The following is a 19,329-nucleotide window of genomic DNA, read 5'->3' on the forward strand; positions in this document are numbered from 1 at the left end:
TGGATGCCATAGGCATCCCTATCCCTCAATAGGGATATGGCATCCCTATTATATTGTTACTATCACTGTATCCATTTAAAATAAGATAGAACTGAGGCTCAGAAAGGTAAAGTAACTTGCCTAGGGTTATCTAGCTAGTAAGAGGCAAAACAAGTGCTCAAATTCTGTCCTCTATAGCGTGAACGCCAGTGCTGTCAACCACCACACTATGTTGCTTGAATTCCTTTTTAAAGGAACAGACTTTCCATGAACTTTTCATGGAAGGGACCTCACTACCTCCTGAAAAATAATAAATACTCAGTGATACTTAGCCTCAGGCCTCCCTGGAATCATAAGTTCGTTAATACTAAGAGAACTGTCAGGCTTTAGAATTGTTTGTCTTAAACATCAGACAGAATTCCTGCATCAACTAGCATGGAATGGGGCATTGCAGGGCATTTCAATGGGAATGAGAAAATAGAGCAGTCTGGGATCAGAATCTCTGGTGCTGACCAATGATCAATGATTTACAGGCTATTTGGCATCTAGTTGTCCCCCTTCCTGTTTGATAAGGAGCCAGATATCCTCATTCACTTTTTGATAAGGAGCCAGATATCCTCATTCACTTTTTTTTCCCCTCATATATTTTCACATAGACCCTTAAAGTTGTTCCATTGAATATCTGAATGTTTTTCAAAGTTCCATCAAAGTGCGTAGGGGAAAGATTTTAGGATATATCAGTATGGTATTTCCTTATGCAATAGCAAAGATACTCCATAGGCTATACCATACAAAGATATTTTCTGGAGTTGCATATTTGCACACAAATTTATATCCTCTAATAAATTTAAACTCACTTGAGGACTGCAATTTTGTGTTGTGTTTCTTTATGGCTGCCATAGAAGCTAGCACAGTACTCATCACAAAATAATAAATGCTTGTTTTTATTAAGCGAATAGTTTTCTGAATCAATGAGGAAGCAAGGATTATGTTCACCATTGTTAAGAGTGGGCATATTCTGCTCTAGGAAAAACTCCTGCAATGTGTAGGATTTGTAATATTTATCTTTTTTAGGAATAGTGAGAAAGACTTTTGCATTCCCGACCAGAGTGTCCACCCAGTAAGCTGCATTTGTTCTAGAATCCTCAGTTCTGCTCTTTGGAAACTCTCGGGCACTTTGCGAAAAAGAGTAGAGCTGGGAGAAATCAGAGTTGTTTTAAAAGATGGTGAGCTTGTGTTTCACAAGAGACAGCTGATCCCAAAAGAAATCTCTTTCCAGCACCAACTGGAAGCCCTCCTATTGAATGACATTTTCCCTTGAGTAGGTCCCTGTTTTTTTTAAAGCCAGAAACCTCAATTCAACACATTTTCATTGTTATCCTGTTTAGCCAGAAGATGAGAAGCCCCAGAAAGGACATGGGAAAATGGGTCACTGCCTTCAGGCACACGATGAGCTACATAAAGAAAAGAGAATGGGCTTATTCCACGTGTCTCTGGAAACCTGAATAATTTTTACATACACTTTTACTTGGTCCAGTCATTCACTTTTTGAGCACCTACTATGTGCTTGGCAATCTGCTGGGTACTAGAAAAGAGAAGCTGCAGTCCCTTGCATTCCAGGGATCTCAGGTCCACGGAAAGGCAGGCAGGCAACCACACACGTTTCTACAATATGATGGGCTGAGCTATGAAGGAAGTGTGGTCAAGGGTGCCAGGAACACAAAGGAAAGCATGATTGTTGACTCTTTTAGGACACTGCTTTTACTATTCTATGCCAGAATACCAACTCTTACCCTAGGAAGAAACATTAGAGGTTTATAGAGTTTACCTCCAATAAATTGAACATCATCATTGCCAGAGGGATCACTGTATTGCAAGATAAATGTCATCTTTGATTACATTTAATTGTTTAAATAAGCCTTCCTTATTTAACTTCTGACTGTTTGTCCTGGCTCGGGTTCTTAGCCCTTTGCTTCAAGTCCCCTCTCCCCCCTCTGCATTCCAGAAGTTGCACATCCACGGGCTGGACGGTGAGTCACCACGGGCCTTTCCGTGGACCTGAGGTCCCTGGAATGCAGGGTCTGCAGCTTCTTCTTTCCGGTACCTAGCAGATTGCCAAACACATAGGAGGTGCTCAAAAAGTGAATGACTGGACCAAGTAAAAGTGTATTTAAAAGTTATTCAGGCTTCTGGAGGCACGTGGAATAAGCGCATTCCACTCAGCCCCTGGCACGGTGCTTGCCCCAAGCACAGTTAAGCAAAGCATCAATTTATTTCCTTTGTTCACTGCACTGGCTTTAACTGATGACTCTTTTTGCAGAAGATATTTATTATTAGGCATTTATTTGTCACCATAAACTCTATTTCCTCAAATTCATTGAAAGACGTGTGGCCTGATTATTTTATATAATAACTTTTGTCTTCGACCTTTGTTGGAAAAAAATGTATATAAAATGAACTAATCTTTGTTCCTATTTACCATGTAGAATATAATGAGCTTCCTTGTCTCTTTCTTTGAGGATGAAACACTGGGTTATTGTTGTTCAGGGCCGGGATGAAGGTAAGGTGAGCGAGATCAAGTTGCTCAAGTGCAGATTTGAATCCTGTCTTTGTTTAAAATGTTGTACATTGTTCATCATGGATTTTGTTGCATTAATTCTGATTGTATTGAAGTATCATTTTTCTTGAGAGTTTTTTGGTGCCCCTTTAAATTTTGCACCTGAGGCAGATGTCTTGCCGTTGTTCTGATTACCAAATACTATTATTTTATTAAATAGTTGTTTGGGTGTCCCTGGTACAAATTTGGCTGAATGTAAGATTCCACTGGCATTTGGGCTTTTGATGATATTTCCATGGGAGATTCCTGGGACAGTGAAGCTGCAATTCCTTTTGCCTTCCTCGTCTCTTTACTTGTACCTTCCTAGCTGCTGCCCATCCCTCCAGGCCTGGCTGAAATTCCCACTTCCCTGAAGACTTCAGGTTTTGCCCTCATTCCCTGTCCTCCCACCCTCGGGCCACTTACCCCAATTCTCATCCCAGCACTCACGATTGTTTCGGTGGTGCTCCACCTCCCATTTCTATTTCTTCAGCATCCAGTTCTATCTCTGCAACTTTGAATTATAGATTTTCAAAATATTTTCTTAGCAATAAGTCGACTCTGAATTGTGATATAAACTGAGAGCAATTATTATGACTGGTTAGTTCATTAAATTTGGCCAAGGGACTCTTCTTCTCAGTCTCTGAAATCATGTATTTCAAATCACTATCCTTTTAGATTTTATCGATGCTGGCATAGGCTCTAACCTTGAGATTATTGTTTATCTGCGTATATCATTCCTGACAAGGCAGGCTCGCTTTGACATGGAAACGTCTTCTATCTTACCGCCTGCCTGTCTACTAGGGAATTAGATCCTCACTGTAGTATTTAATCTATTTCCTCCCTTCTAGTTCTTTCCTCTATATGGATTTCACAGAAGCAGAAATGATAAACTGAACCACCATTTCTCAAAACAGGAGATTGATAACTTATAACCCCAAGGGAATTTGTGACATCATGTATATCACGGGTTTTAAGGATGGAAGGGCTCCCATTTGCTTGGGCCTTGGCAGATCAGGTGTTCATTAAACCCCGCTCTGGTACCTTACCCTAACTGTTATTAATATTTAACATATCAGCATTCTGGTGAACAGCAAACAAATGATCAGAGCCTGGTACCCTGATCCTATATGGATCTATAAATCCTTGTACTAGTGACCCACAGTGTTTCTATTCTGACCAGCTTTTTGGTTTCTAATGGAAGACTATTACTATCTATTTATTTTGGGGGTTAGTACAAGAATGGGAGATGATTCGTTTTCCACTTGCTGTGAGATGGAAGCAGTGGTGACTCCAGCTGCGGGGTGAACTTCAGGCATCCAGGTGGCAGGCACCTTCACCATATCCATCAGTGTCTCAAGTGAGCCTGGGACGTGGGGAGTTAAAACTGTCAAGGAACCTTGAGTTTAGATGGAAAATGCATCCTTGCTGCTTATCTTTTACTGAATATCTCCTCGGTTTCTCTGGGCTTAGTACCAGGACCCTTTCCAGGATGCAAAGACTTACTTCTACTTGGGCAAAAGGAAGGGTAGATTTACTATAATATTTATAAAAATTGTTGAAAACGTGTGTGCGTGTGCACTTAAGCACATGAGTTGAGGTTTTGAAACTTGCCCAAGGACTACTACAACTAGACGTTCTTTAATGAGTTTTATTTTGTTTCTAATTGACACATAATAATTGTACATACTTATGGGGCACAGTATATGTTTTGCTGCATATATAGATTGTGTAATAACCAAATGAGGGTAATTAGCATATCCATCACCGCAAACACTTGCCGTTTCTTTGCGGTGAGAATATTCAAAGTCCTCTCTTCTAGCTATTTTAAGTATTCAGTACAATATTGTTGATGATAGACACCCCGCTTTGCAATAGAACTTATTTCTCCTATCTAACTGTAATTTTATACACATTGATAGAGGTTCTTTTAAATGTGGGGAATGACTGAAGTCTCTTGACAATTTTTTTCCCTCTCTTCATTTATTTATTCAACATTCACCCAGCACGAAGTATATAACACACACACAAGCAGAGTGTTAGGCCCCATCGTCTCAATGTCTTTGGTTCAAAGACTCCATATGGCCATCTAGTCATCAAAAGGACCCTGATGACATTAAGCTCTCCATTGAAGTTTTAAAACCAAGCTAGCTTATCTCCACCAGATTTTACCTTTGCATATGTCCAAACTTGACCTTCTATGGGCAAAACATGAGCAGTCTCCTGCCAGTGCTCTGGACTCTAACATTGCTGCAGGTCCCGATCTGTCCCTAGATTCCTATCTTCTCTGTGTTTGAATCTTGGTGAATGGTTCAGTATGTCTTCCTTTTTTAGAATGATACCCTTATTGTTTCTTGCCTCTGCCTCCAGGTACTTCAGGTTCTGTTCCTGAAACATGGCCTGGGACCTGGAGCCCATTTAAAAATTATTACTTAATTCTCTTAAATTCTGTTGGTTCCTGGATTCCTGTAGACTCGTTGAGGAAGACGGAGTGAGTTGCGATGAAATGGAGTAGGAGATTGGGTCACATCATAAAGGACTCATTTGTCTGGGAGCTGGGGTTCAGGCTTCTGTCTGGCTCTTTGCTGAGGGCTCGTTGTAAGGCAGCTGGCAGGGAGCGAAGCAGGTGCTCCCAGAAATCGTGCCCGATGAAGACATAGAGAACTGGGTTGAGGCAGCTGTTGATAAAGGCCACAGAGGAGGCCAGGGGGCCTATGAGCTTGACCACCTTGTCCAGGTCCTCTCTGTCTTCTGGGGAGGGTACAAAGTCCAGCCTCAGGGAAACTTGCAAGGGCAACCAGCAGAGGAAGAAGGTAATCCCCACGGTCACAAGGACCCGGAAGTGTCGGCTCGAGCTGGCCAGACGCCTTTCTCTTAACCTCAAGGCTACAAGGAGGTAGCAGCTGGTGATGACAGTCATGGGGAGAATGAAGCCAAGGACAAAGTGGCTGGTGACCAGTGTTTGGTATCGTGGAATGATGATCTCTTTCCACAGCCGATGACTTCCTTGAGTTTCATTCCACAGGCCGTGCTTGTTGTAGCAATAGGTGACACCTTCCAGCACGACTGTTTCCTTGAAGGACGAGTAGGGAATAGAGAAAGAGATTGCCAAAAGCCAGGCCCGGGAGGCAGCCACAGCTGCCTTAGCTGGCGTGCGGTGGTTCCGGGACCAGATCGGCCAGAGGATCGCAACACAGTGGTCCATGGAGATGAGGGTCAGAAGGAAGACACTGGCCAGGAAGTTAAGGAGAGACACAGAGCTGTTGAGCTTACAGAGCAGGCGGCTAAAGGGCCGGTGGTAGTGCAGGGCCTCCACGACCAGCTGGAGAGGCAGCGAGAGGATGAAGATGAAGTTAGCCACAGCCAGATTGAGGTACCACACCGTGTTGACTGTGCGGGCCATGTGGAAGCCAGCTACTCAAGTGACAAGGCCACTGCCAGCCAAGCCTAGGAAGAAAGTCACTGAATAGACTATCATAGGAAAGATATTAAGAGCAGACTTGATCCTCTCCAAAGAGTCATAATAGTCTGGCGCAGATGTGGGATTCTCCGTGGTCAGCAGTGACAGCAGGGACATAGTCTCCATGCTACTGTGAAAACAGACAAGGTTTAGTTAGACTCAGACGTCCACAACTACATACACTGCTTGAATTCTTACCTCTTCCCTTCTTGTGGAAACGGCAGACAGCTCTCCTGTCCCTGCTGTAGGATGCACTGTTCCCCATTGTGACATTCCTCCTTCCCCATTTCTCCTGCTCTTCTTCCTTCTCTTGTTTCCATATCATATTCTTAACTACATTTTTGAGCACTTATTCTACGCCAGCCACCATGCTACCTGCTTTCCATACATTGCATATCATGAATTAAGTACCTACTATGTGTCCAGTACTCTGCTTGTATATTGCACTTAACTTATTCCTCATAACACATGTATGATGTAGAAAGGAATTATTACAGATGAGGAAACTAAGGTTCAGAGAGAGGCTAATAAATTACTGAAAGTCAAATATCCAATAGTAAAAAATTAGAAATGAGTTTTGAGCTTAGTTCTGGTTAATTAAAAATGCATACACTTGGCCTGCTCTTTGGTTTTCACCGTATATTTCTCCCTCCTTGGCCTGAAGGGGGCTCATATTTATATCCTAAATTTAGTTTATGAAAGGGCTTTCCTGTGCTTCACACTGTTTAGCAAGTCCTGCAATGCCATGTTAGCTAGGCAAGATGTGATTTATAATTGAGCTCATCTTACACATGTGAAAGCAAAGACTCGAAGAAGCTGTTTTCATGTGGCTCACTGCACTAGGAACTAGCAGATCCAGGTCTTCAACCAAGACCTCCTGTGTCCAAACCCTCTCTTTTCTTCACCTTATTACAATGTTCCCTGTTATGGGGAAAGGGCAGCCAGAGGGTGGTGATCTTGACTCACTCCCAGGGACTGACCCTCCAAGCTCTCTTAAAGAAACGTGGTCACGTGGGCTGCAGTTAGGGGCCAGCCATGAGTTACACCGATGTCTAATCCATATGAATTATTGTTTTCTCACTTCCTTGTGAAAAACCTAGCAACTTCTGCTGCACATTAGTGGTATTGCTGTTTGTTTCTCTTTTGTTTTCCTATTTTGATTTTTAAGCCTCTCAAGGTGTCTTAGTCTTCAATTCTATTTAATGCCTTTAGGATCGTGTATGTGCTATTCTTGCTGCCCAGCATGCCTTCTTCTCCACGCTTTCCTACCAGTGGGATCCTGCATGCACACATTCTAGTAGATGTGGCTGCTTCTTCCTCTGGTTGCTCAGAGCACTTGATCTATGTTATGTCCAGCAGTAGCGCCTGTGTGTCAGAAGTGGTTATCTTGATATCTGTCTTATTCTACTTCCACCACCTAAGACCTTAGGCAAGAGATTGACCCTCTCTGAGCTTTAGACTCTTCATGTTTAAAAGGAACATATAATATTAACACATACTTCATAGGGTTGTTGTAAAGGTCTAAGGCAACAATTCTGTGAAATATTTAGAAATATATCTGATACGTCAAAAACACCCATCATATTGATATTATTTTTGTTGATGTTATTATTATCCAAATTATTTTATCTCCCACACTTGATTTATGCTAGCTATTCCATAAACGTTTGTTTATTAATGATAGTACTGATAAAGGACAAGGATTCAATGAGATGATATGTGTACATATAAATTATAGAATCTAAAGAGCTACACAAAGAGGAACCCCTCTTGCAGAAGTCACCAATTCCTTCCCTTTGTCTTATTTGCTCATTTATTTAAGTGAAGCTTCTTTCTTCTTGCCCAATCCCTACCTGACTTTTCACCCTTTGTCTCCCCAAATGGCCATCTCCAGACAACCACTGGCCCCTTCTGTGCCTTTCTTGGCAATGGAGCGCCCGCCACTCACCTTGGCCAGCTCAGGGCTCTGCTTCCCCAGTGGGTTTTGTAGTGGCCAGATCCTTCCTGGAGGTTTCAGGATCTATGGGTCCAAAGGATTCTGAAGGTGTCCGGGTCAGCTGCCAGATAGGAGGAGGCTCTGTGCTGAAGACCTAAATAGTACAAATGAGAAGAGGAACTTGGAGACATGTGCTGAGGTTTCTCTAAAAGCCTTGAATTCTTTCAGGGTGAGAGCTCAGGATAAGAACAGTTTTTACTCATCAAGGACTTAAAGTTTGGTGGCTTCTGGCCCAGATAAATGAGACTTTAAGAAATAGGACTTTATCTTTCATGAAATTTATGTATAATATATATTTTTAAAAATGTAAAAGTAATTTAAAAGTACATGAGCAGAGTAAAGCTTAATATTAATTGTAACAGTAATGGCTAATATTTATGGGGTGCTCATTATAGAGCCAAGTTAACCCTTTCGCTGTCCTGTACTTTGGCATCAGAAGGGTATCATGATAGGATTCTAACAACCACATCAGAGAATATCCTGTGGGGTGGGAGGGGTGGTTGCTTAATCATAGATGGCAATAACATCACTGGACTTCGTAGGACTAGTTTTGAATCTGGAAAACCTGTGAAACCAGACTACAAAAATAAGCTTAATCTAATTGAGCCTTAGTTATAAAATCAGTATAGCTTCTCCCATCCAAGTACTAACCTGGCTCGACCCTGCTTAGCTTCTGAAATCAGACAAGATTAGGTGTCTTCAGGGTGATATGGCCATAGATAGTATAGATTCTTGTGAAGCGCAAATAAACCAGTTGATGAAGATAATTTTACAACCAGAAAGCACAATACAAATGTGTGAATTATAATTTGGTTTAAAATAGTTTGACATTTTAAGGATGAAATGTTAGTATTTGCAAAGGCCATCCTTGTGGAATATGGAGGCAGATGAGAAAACTGAGGCTCATAGAGCTTCTCACTGGTCAATGACACAGACCAGAATCATCCACTGAATTGTAGGAACAGTGAGGGATTTCCCCCACGTACAGAAAGTCAGAAACGGGGACCTTCTCACAGATGAGAAGGACAACTTCGTGGGAGGACCCAGAGGGGAAAGGGTAATGCTGGAGGTAAATGTTGAATACAAATATATGAATATATATCTGAATTTAAATATTAAATATAGATATATTGCTGTAAATCATAAATATAAATCTGGTACACTCCTGTTAACAAGAGCTCAGAACAATAGTGTATAGTAGTCCTTCCTTTATCCGCAGTTTCACTTTCCACTGTCTGAAAATATTAAATGAAAATTCCAGAAATAGAAAATTCAAAAATTACCTATCAGGTACGTAAAATTTTTTATTGTACACAGTTCTGAGTAGCATGATGAACTCTTTCACCTCGGGACGGGAATCGTCTTTTTGTTCAGTGTATCTGCGCTGTAGATGCTACCATTCTGTTACTCAGTAGCCGTCTCTGTTATCAGATAAACTTTCACTGCATTGCGGTACTTATATTCAAGTAAACCCTTATTTTACTTCATGGTGATCCCAAAGTGCAAGAGTAGTGATGCCAAAAGGAAGTAATAAAGTGCTTCTCGTAAGTAAAAAGTGAAAATGCTTGACTTAAAAAGGAAACAAAAATAATCCTATGCTGAGGTTGCTAAGATCTACGATAAGAACCTCTTTTATCCATGAAATTATGAAGGAGGGAAAAAAATGTGTTAGTTTTTCTTTCACAGGTCAAGTTACAAAGGTTATGGCTATAGTGCGTGATAACTTTTATTACAGTATATCATTATAATTGTTTTATTTTATTATTACTTATTTTTATTCATTTCTCACTGTGCCTAATTTATAAATTAAAGCTTACTATAGGTATGTATGTGTAGGAAAAAACAGTATATACAGGGTTCGGTACTATCTCAGATTTCAGGCATCAACTGGGGGTCTGATAAAGGGGTCTACTAGACAAAGGCTCTTCCATCACATCATCACGACAGATGGTTATGATTACACACCCAAGGGGTCAGAATATATCTTTGATTGCAACTCTCATCCAGAAACCTTAAAAAACAAAATACTTCGGTAAATATTTAGATTCCTATTGACCTCTCTTTCACTCTGTAGCAGAGGACCATGGAAGAAATGAGAAACTTGAAGGGCAGAGCTTTATAAAAGAAAGTCATGTCAATAGATGGCAGTCAGGTTTTGTAGTTATTCAAAGAGGTAAAGTGAAATTAAACTTGGACTCAAATAAATGCTACCAGGCTGTTCAGTCAGTACTAGGCTTGTCTGATGAATATTTGCAGGCTAATATAATTTTATCCTTTTGTTTACTACATACAGCCATTATCCAATCTCCTCCTTCTATTCTGTGTAGAAGCCAAAGAAATGTGAAATTCTTTAAAGAGAAATTATAAATGAAACTCCCCAAGTATCACTCAAAATGAAATAATTAAGAAGTAGTGTTCATGAACTTGGTGATGGTAGCTGCTGTGATTAATGTTATGGTTGGGAGGATAGGAAACTAAAGAGAGAGATTGAGAGGGGGATGATAATAATATCTAACATATGTTGAGTGCTCATTCTGAGAGGTACAAATTTTTGTAAACATTTTGCATGTGCTAATTTATTACCCTTCATGATATTCCTATACATACATTTTCTTAGCCCAACTATAACATAGTTAATAAAACCGAGGCCCAGAGAGGTAAAATAACATCCCCAGTGGAAGAGCTGGACCATAAATCTAGACAGGCTGGCTTCAGGACATGTGCTCTTAACCACTAAACTAAGAACAAGGGCACTCAGGGAACAAAAGAGCAACCTCCACTCCAGCAAGATTTGGAGAAGCTGGAGACAGTGTTGAGCAAACATCAAGCTTGCCAGGAGACCACATGCCTTAGTCAAAAGGCCTCTCCCACCCTGTACTGCTGGTCAAAAGAATCATAGTGAGTGTAAACATTTAGAAACGGGGAGATGATTTATAGCAGAGGCACACTAATCAAGGGCCTCTAACTTGGCAAAGTACAACGTGAACTTTTGATGTTCTTCTCTGAGTCACACCCACGTGATGCATGTGCAGTTGGCAGTCTACTGGAAGGGAGTGGAGCTCACACATATGTGACAAGACAAGGCCAAGGCCAAAGCCTGACTGATTTAGTTGGTAAAGGTATGAAAGACCACTTTGAGATTTAGCCAGTTTATTACTCAGATAGATAGAAAAAGAATAAGCCAAAGGTGCCAGCTCCCTGTCATTCTGGTTCCACACATCAGAAAGGACCACACCCAAAGGGGCCAGATAACTGCATGACAAGTAGTGGGACACCTGTTGCTGAGGACCCAATGAAGCCTGCAGCTGAGAAGTTTTGGATTGGCAGTGTGTGGGCCCAGAGTCTTTCTGGGCACTAAAAGTTCTTTCTGCCTTGTTCTATATTAATCTGCTTTATAACTTGCATGACCAGATCTCACTCTGCTCAAGAATCCATATTTCTCCCCATTGGTCAAGTCTTGCCAGATCAAGTGCAAGTTTCATTTGGTCAATCAGAGTTTAGGGTTTTGGAGCCACATCCTTCCCTCTAACTCATCTGATGCACTCTCAGTTAGTGTGACTGTAAATAAACATTTGTGTGAAATCTGCAATGGGCAGATGGTACGTATGAACAGTGGCAGACACAGGAAGATGAGAGACACTATCCCATGCATCTCTCTTTTCAGCCCACCTAATTGCCTCTGTTTGTTTTCTAAACTAAGCCTCTGTAGATTTCTAGTGCTATTTCTTTGAATTCAAGAACCACTTGAATTCATGAGGCCTTCATTGAAACATCCAGCCTGCACTGATAGTTTATCTCTTCTTCTGATGCTGCCTAATAGCAGATTTTGCTTTGATTCTCCTTTGATTTACCTGCCATTCTTTGTGTTTCATCCTCCCAGGGTTACATAACATATGATTTCCCCCGCATTGCCTAGAAAGTGGCTAAAGTTAACTCCAAATGGCATGATACTGATTTTCACTAACCAGGATCCAATCAATGTGGAAGACAGCTAGAGACAGACACTTTGGCTCTTCTCCAAGTTTTGTTGATAGAATGAGCTGTGACTTTTGACTATATTTTATATACTTGTGTTTATAAAGATAAGGTTTAAGACTATTTCTCCCATCTTACACAGGCTTAGATGTAGGTCCCTTTGGACCATGACATTTTGCAGCAAATAAAAGAGAGAAGAGAGACTCTACTTTGATGTCTCCAGTGTGACTTGCTCAACAAAATACTAACTAACCAAGCTCGACAACACATTAAAAAGTTTATTCATCGTGATCAAGTGGGATTCATCCCCAGGGGTGCAAGGATTATTCAACATGTGCAAATTGATCAATGTGATGTATTATATCAACAGAGTGAAGGACAAAGACCATATGATCATTTCAATTGATGCTGAGAAAGCATTTGACAAAATGCAACATCTTTCATGATAAAAACTCTCAAAAACAAGATTCAAAAGGGACTTACCTTAACATGATAAAAACCGTACATGACAGACCCACAGCTAGTATCAAACTGAATGGTGAAAAACTAAAAGTCTTTGAGACCAGCCTGAGTAAGAGCGAGACCCCGTGTCTACTAAAAATAGAAAGAAATTAATTGTCTAACTAAAAAATATATAGAAAAAAATTAGCCGGGCATGGTGGTGCGTGCCTGTAGTCCCAACTATTCGGGAGGCTGAGGCAGGAGGATCGCTTGAGCCCAGGAGTTGGAGGTTGCTGTGAGCGAGGCTGATGCCACAGCACTCTAGCCCGGGCGACAGAGTGAGACTTTGACTCAAAAAAAAAAAAAAAAAAAAAAAGGAAAACCAAAACAAAACTAAAAGCCTTTCCTCTAAGATCTGGAATAAGACAGGAGGTCTACTTTCACCACTGTTATTCACCATAGTACTGGAAGTTCTAGTTAGAGAAAGCAGACAAGAGAAAGAAATAAAGGACATCCAAATTGGAAAAGAAGTCAAATTATTCTTGTTTGCAGACAATATGATCTTATATCCAGAGAAACCCAAAGATTCCACAAAAAAAAACCTCTTAGAACCGATAAACAAATTCAGTAAAGTTGCAGGACACAAAATCAACATACAAAAAATCAGTAGCATTTCTATATGCCAGTAGTAAACAATCTGAAAAAGAAAGCAAGAAAATAATCTCATTTACAATAGCTACAAATAAAATAAAATACAAATAAAATAAAAAATAAAAATAAACTTAACTAGAGAAATAAATGATCACTACAATGAAAACAATAAAACATTGATGAAAGAAATTGAAGAGGATACCAAAAAAAATGGAAAGATACTCCATGCTCATTCATTGGAAGAATCAATATTGTTAAAATGTCCATACTGGCCAAAATAATCTAAAGATTCAATTCCATCCCCATCAAAATACCAATGATATTCTTCACAGAAATAGAAAAAATAATCCTAAAATTGATACAGATCCACAGAAGACCCAGAATAGTTAAAGCCATCCTAAGCAAAAAGAACAAAACTGGAAGAATCACACTACCTGACTTCAAATTACATTAAATAGCTGTAGTAGCTTCAAATTACATTAAATAGCTATTAAATTACATTAAATAGACAGCTAGAAATAGCTGTCATGGAAAGAAGACATACAAATGGCCAACACGTATATGAAAAAATGCTCAACACGATTAGTCATCAGAAATATGCAAATCAAAATAGCATGATACTGGCAGAAAAACAGAAACATAGACCAACAGAAGAGAAAAGAGAACTCAGAAATAAATCCATACATTTATAGTGAACTTATCTTTGACAAAGGTGCCAAGAACATACAGTGGGGAAAGGACGTTCTCTTCAATAAATGGTGCTGAGAAAACTGGACGTTCATATGCAGAAGAATGAAACTAGACCCTTATCTGTCACCATATACCAAAATCAAATCAAAGTGGATTAAAGACCTAAATCTAAGACCTGAAACTATGAAGCTAGTAAAAGAAAACATCGGAGAAATGCTTCAGGACATTGGCCTGGGCACAGACTTCTTGGGTAATATCCCCAAAGCTCAGGCAACCAAAAAAAGATTGGACAAATGGGATCACATCAAGCTAAAAAGCTTCTGCACAGCAAAAGAAACAATCAACAAAGTGAAGAAACAACCCATAGAACAGGGGAAAACATTTGCAAACTACCCATCTTACAAGGCATTAATAACTAGAATATATAAAGAGCTCCAACAACTAGACAGGAAAACATCAAATAATCTGATTAAAAGTGAGAAAAGGATCCAAATAGACATTTATCAAAAGAAGACATACAAATGGCCAACAGGTATATGAAAAAATGCTCAACATCATTAGTCATCAGAAATATGCAAATCAAAACTACAATGAGATATCATCCTACCCCAGTTAAAATGGCTTTTGTCAAAAAGGCAATAAAGAATGCTGGCAAGCATGTGGAGAAAGCAAGTATTGCACACTGTTGATAGGAATGTAAATTAGTGCAACCACTATGGAAAACAGTGTGGGGTTTCCTCAAAAAACTAAAAGTAGAACTATACTGTATGATCCAGCAATCCCACTGCTGGGTACATATTCCAAAGCAAGGGAATTCAGTATATTGAAAAGATATCTGCACTGTCATGATTATTGGAGCACTATTCACAAGATATGGAATCAACCTAAGTGTCCCATCAATGGGTGATTGGATAAAGAAATTGTGGTACATATAAGCAATGGAATATTATATAGCCACAAAAATGAAATCTTGCCATTTGAAACAACATGGATGGAACTAGAGAACATTATGTTAAGTGAAGTAAGCCAAGCACAGAAAGACAAATCTTGCATGTTCTCACTCATATGTGGGAGCTAAATTTTAAAAACAATTGATCTTGTGGAGACAGAGTAGCATGATGGTTACCAGAGGATGGGAAGGGTAGTGGGGCAGGGGTGATAAAGTGGGGATGGTTAACGGGTACAATAATATAGTCAGATAGATAGATAGAATGAACAATATTTGATAACACAACAAGGTGACTATAATCAACAATAAGTGTTTGACATATTTTAAAATAACTATGAAAGTGGAATTGGATTGTTCCTAACACAAAGAAATGTTAAATGCCTGAGGTGGTAGATACTTCAATTACCTTGATTTGATTAATTCACATTGTATGCCTATATCAAAACATCACATGTACCCTATAAATATATATAACTATTATGTACCCATAATAATTTTAAAAAGTCTAATCCAAGATTACACAAATATTAATAGTAAAACTTGAATCACATGAGTTTTGAAAAAGGTATTTGATTTTAGATCCTGAGCCTGTTATTCTATATGAGGGCACAGAGAAGACATGCCTTGAAGATTCTCAACATAACTGAAGGACACGAGTAAAGGTAACGGAGATCTGAAAATCTAGCCATGGTAGGTAAGTGCAGGGGATGGGGCAGGTGAATTCCAGAGAAATGTGGCACTCAATGTCTTTAAGGTGACTCTGTATCGTGGCAGGGCTGAGGTGGTCCCCAGATTGCTTTCACAAGTAGATAGCTCATCAGATCATGTGATTCTCCAAACTTTAGATGAATGGAGGAACACTGGAGGAAAACACAGAAAACTGGAGGAAAACACTCCTTTGAATCTTAATCTTCATTTCTTTTCAGAATTCTTCTAGAATCCAGAAGGATTCTGAGGGCTCTTTGCCTTCCACCTTCTTTTCTGTGCAAGGGCTTGTGCAAGAAGTACTTGAGAAAGCTTTCCTTTAAGGCTTTGTTTCTCGTGGGAACAGGAGGGAAAGCAGAAAACCTTCCAATTTGTTTAGTAAGAAAACATGACCTTTATGTCCTTCTTTGGTGGGGTGAGTGGTAGCGAGTGGAATTTAAATCTGTAGTGAGTGTATAAATATGCGTGTGCAAAAAGCCCCTGTCGCATTTTGTATCAAGGGAAACCAACCGCTGGCTTGGTGGATTCACTGAGTTTTCTGGTTGAATTCTAAACTTCAGGAAAATAACAGATATCTGTCATGAAGCTGTTCACGGTCTTCCTGCTGGTGACCATCAGCATTTGTAGCTACTCTGGTAAGTAGCCTCAAACACGGATGTTTCTCTACTTTTCTGTTAATGAGAACACAACTAGTAGGCCTAAGCTCACTGACAGTGGAGTATGATAAAAGGAGTTTTATTTTGTTTTTTAAGTTTTATTTTTAACTGACACATAATCATTGTACACATTTATAGAATTGGAAGGAGTTTGGGAGTCACAGAAAATAGTAATGTTGGAAAGTATTTCAGATGTCCCCCACCCAAGCTCTAGTCCAATACATGTACTAGCCCTAATGCCTCCTATGTAGGAAGTCAGCTAACTCCCACTGAGGGTGAACAAGGGACACTTCACTGTTGGATGTTGGTCACCATTAGTTTTCCTTATTTTCCTTAGTCTTGAGTGAAATATTTGACTTCATAACTTATATCTTCTGTGCTTTGAAACTATGTGGAGTCACTCTTGCTATTAGCCAGGTTACTAGGTTGGTTCTCCTAAGACAGCTACATTCATCTGTTCACCCACACTACAGGTAGTTATTGAATGGCTACAACTTGTTGGATACTGGATAAGCATTGGAAGGTTCGGGCATTAACCCATCATAAATAGTGTTCTCAAGTTGCTTATGGTCTGGTAGGGGAAATGGGACTTCTACAGAAGTTATTATTAAATATGATATAAGACTATTGTAAATGCACAATGAGACATACAGCTAGAGCTCTGTGGGTGTACTGAGGGGTGAAGGGTTTAATTTACTGGTAAGGGTATAGAAGAAGCTGTATTCTTGGAGCGGTATGGGAACTGCTTCATTCTTTTTGGAAGGAATCATGGCAACTATGAGAAAGATACTTTCGGGTGCATTGGAGAAACCACTTCCTGATGGCCACTGCTCATTGGCAGAATAGAAAGGTTTAAGGATCTTCCCTCATGAAGACATAAATACATACAGAGAAGACATTCGCCAAAATGTCTGAAATAAGAAGTATGGAGATTAATCATGGGAAACCGGTTGCTGCCCATACCCACACTGGCAACTTTGGCTTGTGATTTTTATGGAATTTTTGGAGGAATCTGTAATGTCACTAGTTTCAAATATTTTGTTGTTCTGTAGAGTTGAGGGACAAGTACCTATGGGCAAAGGTGGAAGCAGAAAGGAGGATGGAAGGAAATAAATATCTTCCCTCTGGGGGAGAATTTTGGAGGGAAAAGAGGTGGTAGAAGATGGAGGAAAAAATAGGTGCACAGGCTCCATTTTTATAACTTGAGTGAAGCAATTAAAAGGTTTCCAAAGGAAAATGAACAATGGCAGGTCTCAACCAGCTGGAGGATGTGTGTTCTGTGTGTGCTCACACACGTATGAATTTATATGGCTGCACATGTTTTCGTAAAAATATGTATCATGTATATTTTCCAATCTCTACTCTTCCCCCCCACATGGCCCTCAGGAAAAAAATTACAAACTCATTGGCATGGCATCCAAGGCTTTGAAAAATCTGACTTCACTCGATTTTTGCAGCCTCACCCCCTTTATCTTCTGTCCCCTGGAGAGAGCCCGCTGGGTACCCGCATTCTAGCCTCTCTGAGCAGGAAGGGTCACCATTCTGTGTACAGACTTTCATCCTAACATCTTAGTGCTGTCTCGATTTTGTTTTTAAAATGCCTCCTCTCTTCTGTATCTTGAGACCCTGATGTTTAGCTCGGACACAGCTCTAAATCACTTCCTTTGGAAGATTCCTGCAGCACTCTCCCACGATAGAACTAGTTATCTCTTCCTTTGTGTTTCCATAGAACTTTGTCTATAGTGTTAGCAAAGCACATAGATCTTTCTTGTCCACTGGGCTTTCTTGTCCCCTGTGTGTAGTGTCTGTGTACCCACACCCACTGGCACAGAGCTGTGGGTTCAGCTGTGTTTGTAGTGTTGAGCTGAATTGGTTGGGAACAATCAATCCCCTTGGTGTGGTTGGATCCATTCTCATCCTTGTATGGAGATTCATTACAGCATCTCCTTTGGCCTCCAGGCTATGGCTGTAGAGACAGCCACATACCAAGTACCTTTCTATTCAGTCAGCCAAAAGGTTCCATGGAGTGCTTATTGCCTGCCAGACTCAGATCCAGGCATGGGGTGAATAAAAGATAAATTCCTTTTTTTTTTTTTTTTTTTTTTTTTTTTTTTTTTTTTTGGAGCCTACATTCGAATGTGAAAATGAGGCAATAAAAATAACAAATAAAGAGTTACTACTTTAGGTGAGGGTAAGAAAAAACAGAGGACAGAGAGTGACAGGTGGTGCTGTTTCAGATATGGTGGTCATTGCAGGCTTCTCTGAGGAGGTAACATTCGAAGAAGGACCAGATAATGTGCAAAAGGTAGACACAGAGTTAGCTGAGAAAAGACGCAGAAGCTGTCATGGCAAATCAGGACGAGTGGGCCTGGGATGGAGCTACTGACTGACAGAGTGGAAACTGATGAGGTCACAAATAGGAGATGCATGTGCCTGTTTCACTTGGGTTCTTTCTTGTTCTGCAGCTACTGCCTTCTTCATCAACAGCTTGCCCCTTCCCATCCCACTCGGCAACGTGTTACCTGCACCTCTGGACAGCATTCTTTCCCTCTTGGATCCATTAAAACGTCTTCTGAGAACTCTCGGCATTTCGGTCGAGCACCTTGTGGAAGGGCTGAAGAAGTGTGTGGACGAGCTGGGACCGGAGGCTTCTGAATCTGTGAAGAAACTGCTGGTAACTGTTGCTTGGAGTGGTGAATTTGCCAAGGGAAAGGGGCTGAGTCACCCTGAACACTCACCCCATCCTATTCCCACTGGTAAAGGTGTATTTCCCCTTTACTGATTATTCTCATCTAAAATTTGCATGTCCTGGAATCTCAGGGAAAGTACACTTGCTACATTTCCAGAAAGAATTTTTAAATGACAGAGAGGCGTGTTTCCAGTTGTGACTTTAGCACTGACCACCGTGGCGATTTTCGATGGGACTTAACCACCCTGAGTCTTTGTTTCCCCATGGATAAAATGGTGGCTAAATGCGAAAGTGAAAGTAAATATTTTTTTGAACATGCTAATTACATGTAAGCTGCTCTGATTTTTTATTGTCCCTCTGCCTTTCAGGAGGCCCTGTCATATTTGGTGTAATGGCAAGATAAAGAGAAAACAAAGGTGGAAGTGGAAGGAAGAAGATGCTCCCCTGGTCCCAGCTGAAACTACCCAATTATAGACTAAATGCCTTAAAATGTAGTGACCTCTGGAAAAAAATGATTAAAGCAATGAATAGATTTTTAGTTT

The 19,329-nt window shown here is 40.2% G+C and overlaps 1 protein-coding gene across 1 annotated transcript; it reads left to right on the forward strand.

The window, feature by feature from the left end:
* Window positions 1–15,929: 15,929 nt before the first annotated feature.
* Window positions 15,930–19,329, forward strand: SCGB3A2 (secretoglobin family 3A member 2). Its single transcript, XM_012774191.3, has 3 exons — window positions 15,930–16,077; window positions 18,564–18,772; window positions 19,156–19,329. The coding sequence occupies exons 1-3, from the start codon at window positions 16,023–16,025 to the stop codon at window positions 19,177–19,179; spliced, it is 288 nt and encodes a 95-aa protein (XP_012629645.1). The 5' UTR covers window positions 15,930–16,022; the 3' UTR covers window positions 19,180–19,329.

The sequence above is a fragment of the Microcebus murinus genome, chromosome 21, assembly GCF_040939455.1.
Source record: "Microcebus murinus isolate Inina chromosome 21, M.murinus_Inina_mat1.0, whole genome shotgun sequence".
Lineage (NCBI taxonomy): Eukaryota > Metazoa > Chordata > Mammalia > Primates > Cheirogaleidae > Microcebus > Microcebus murinus.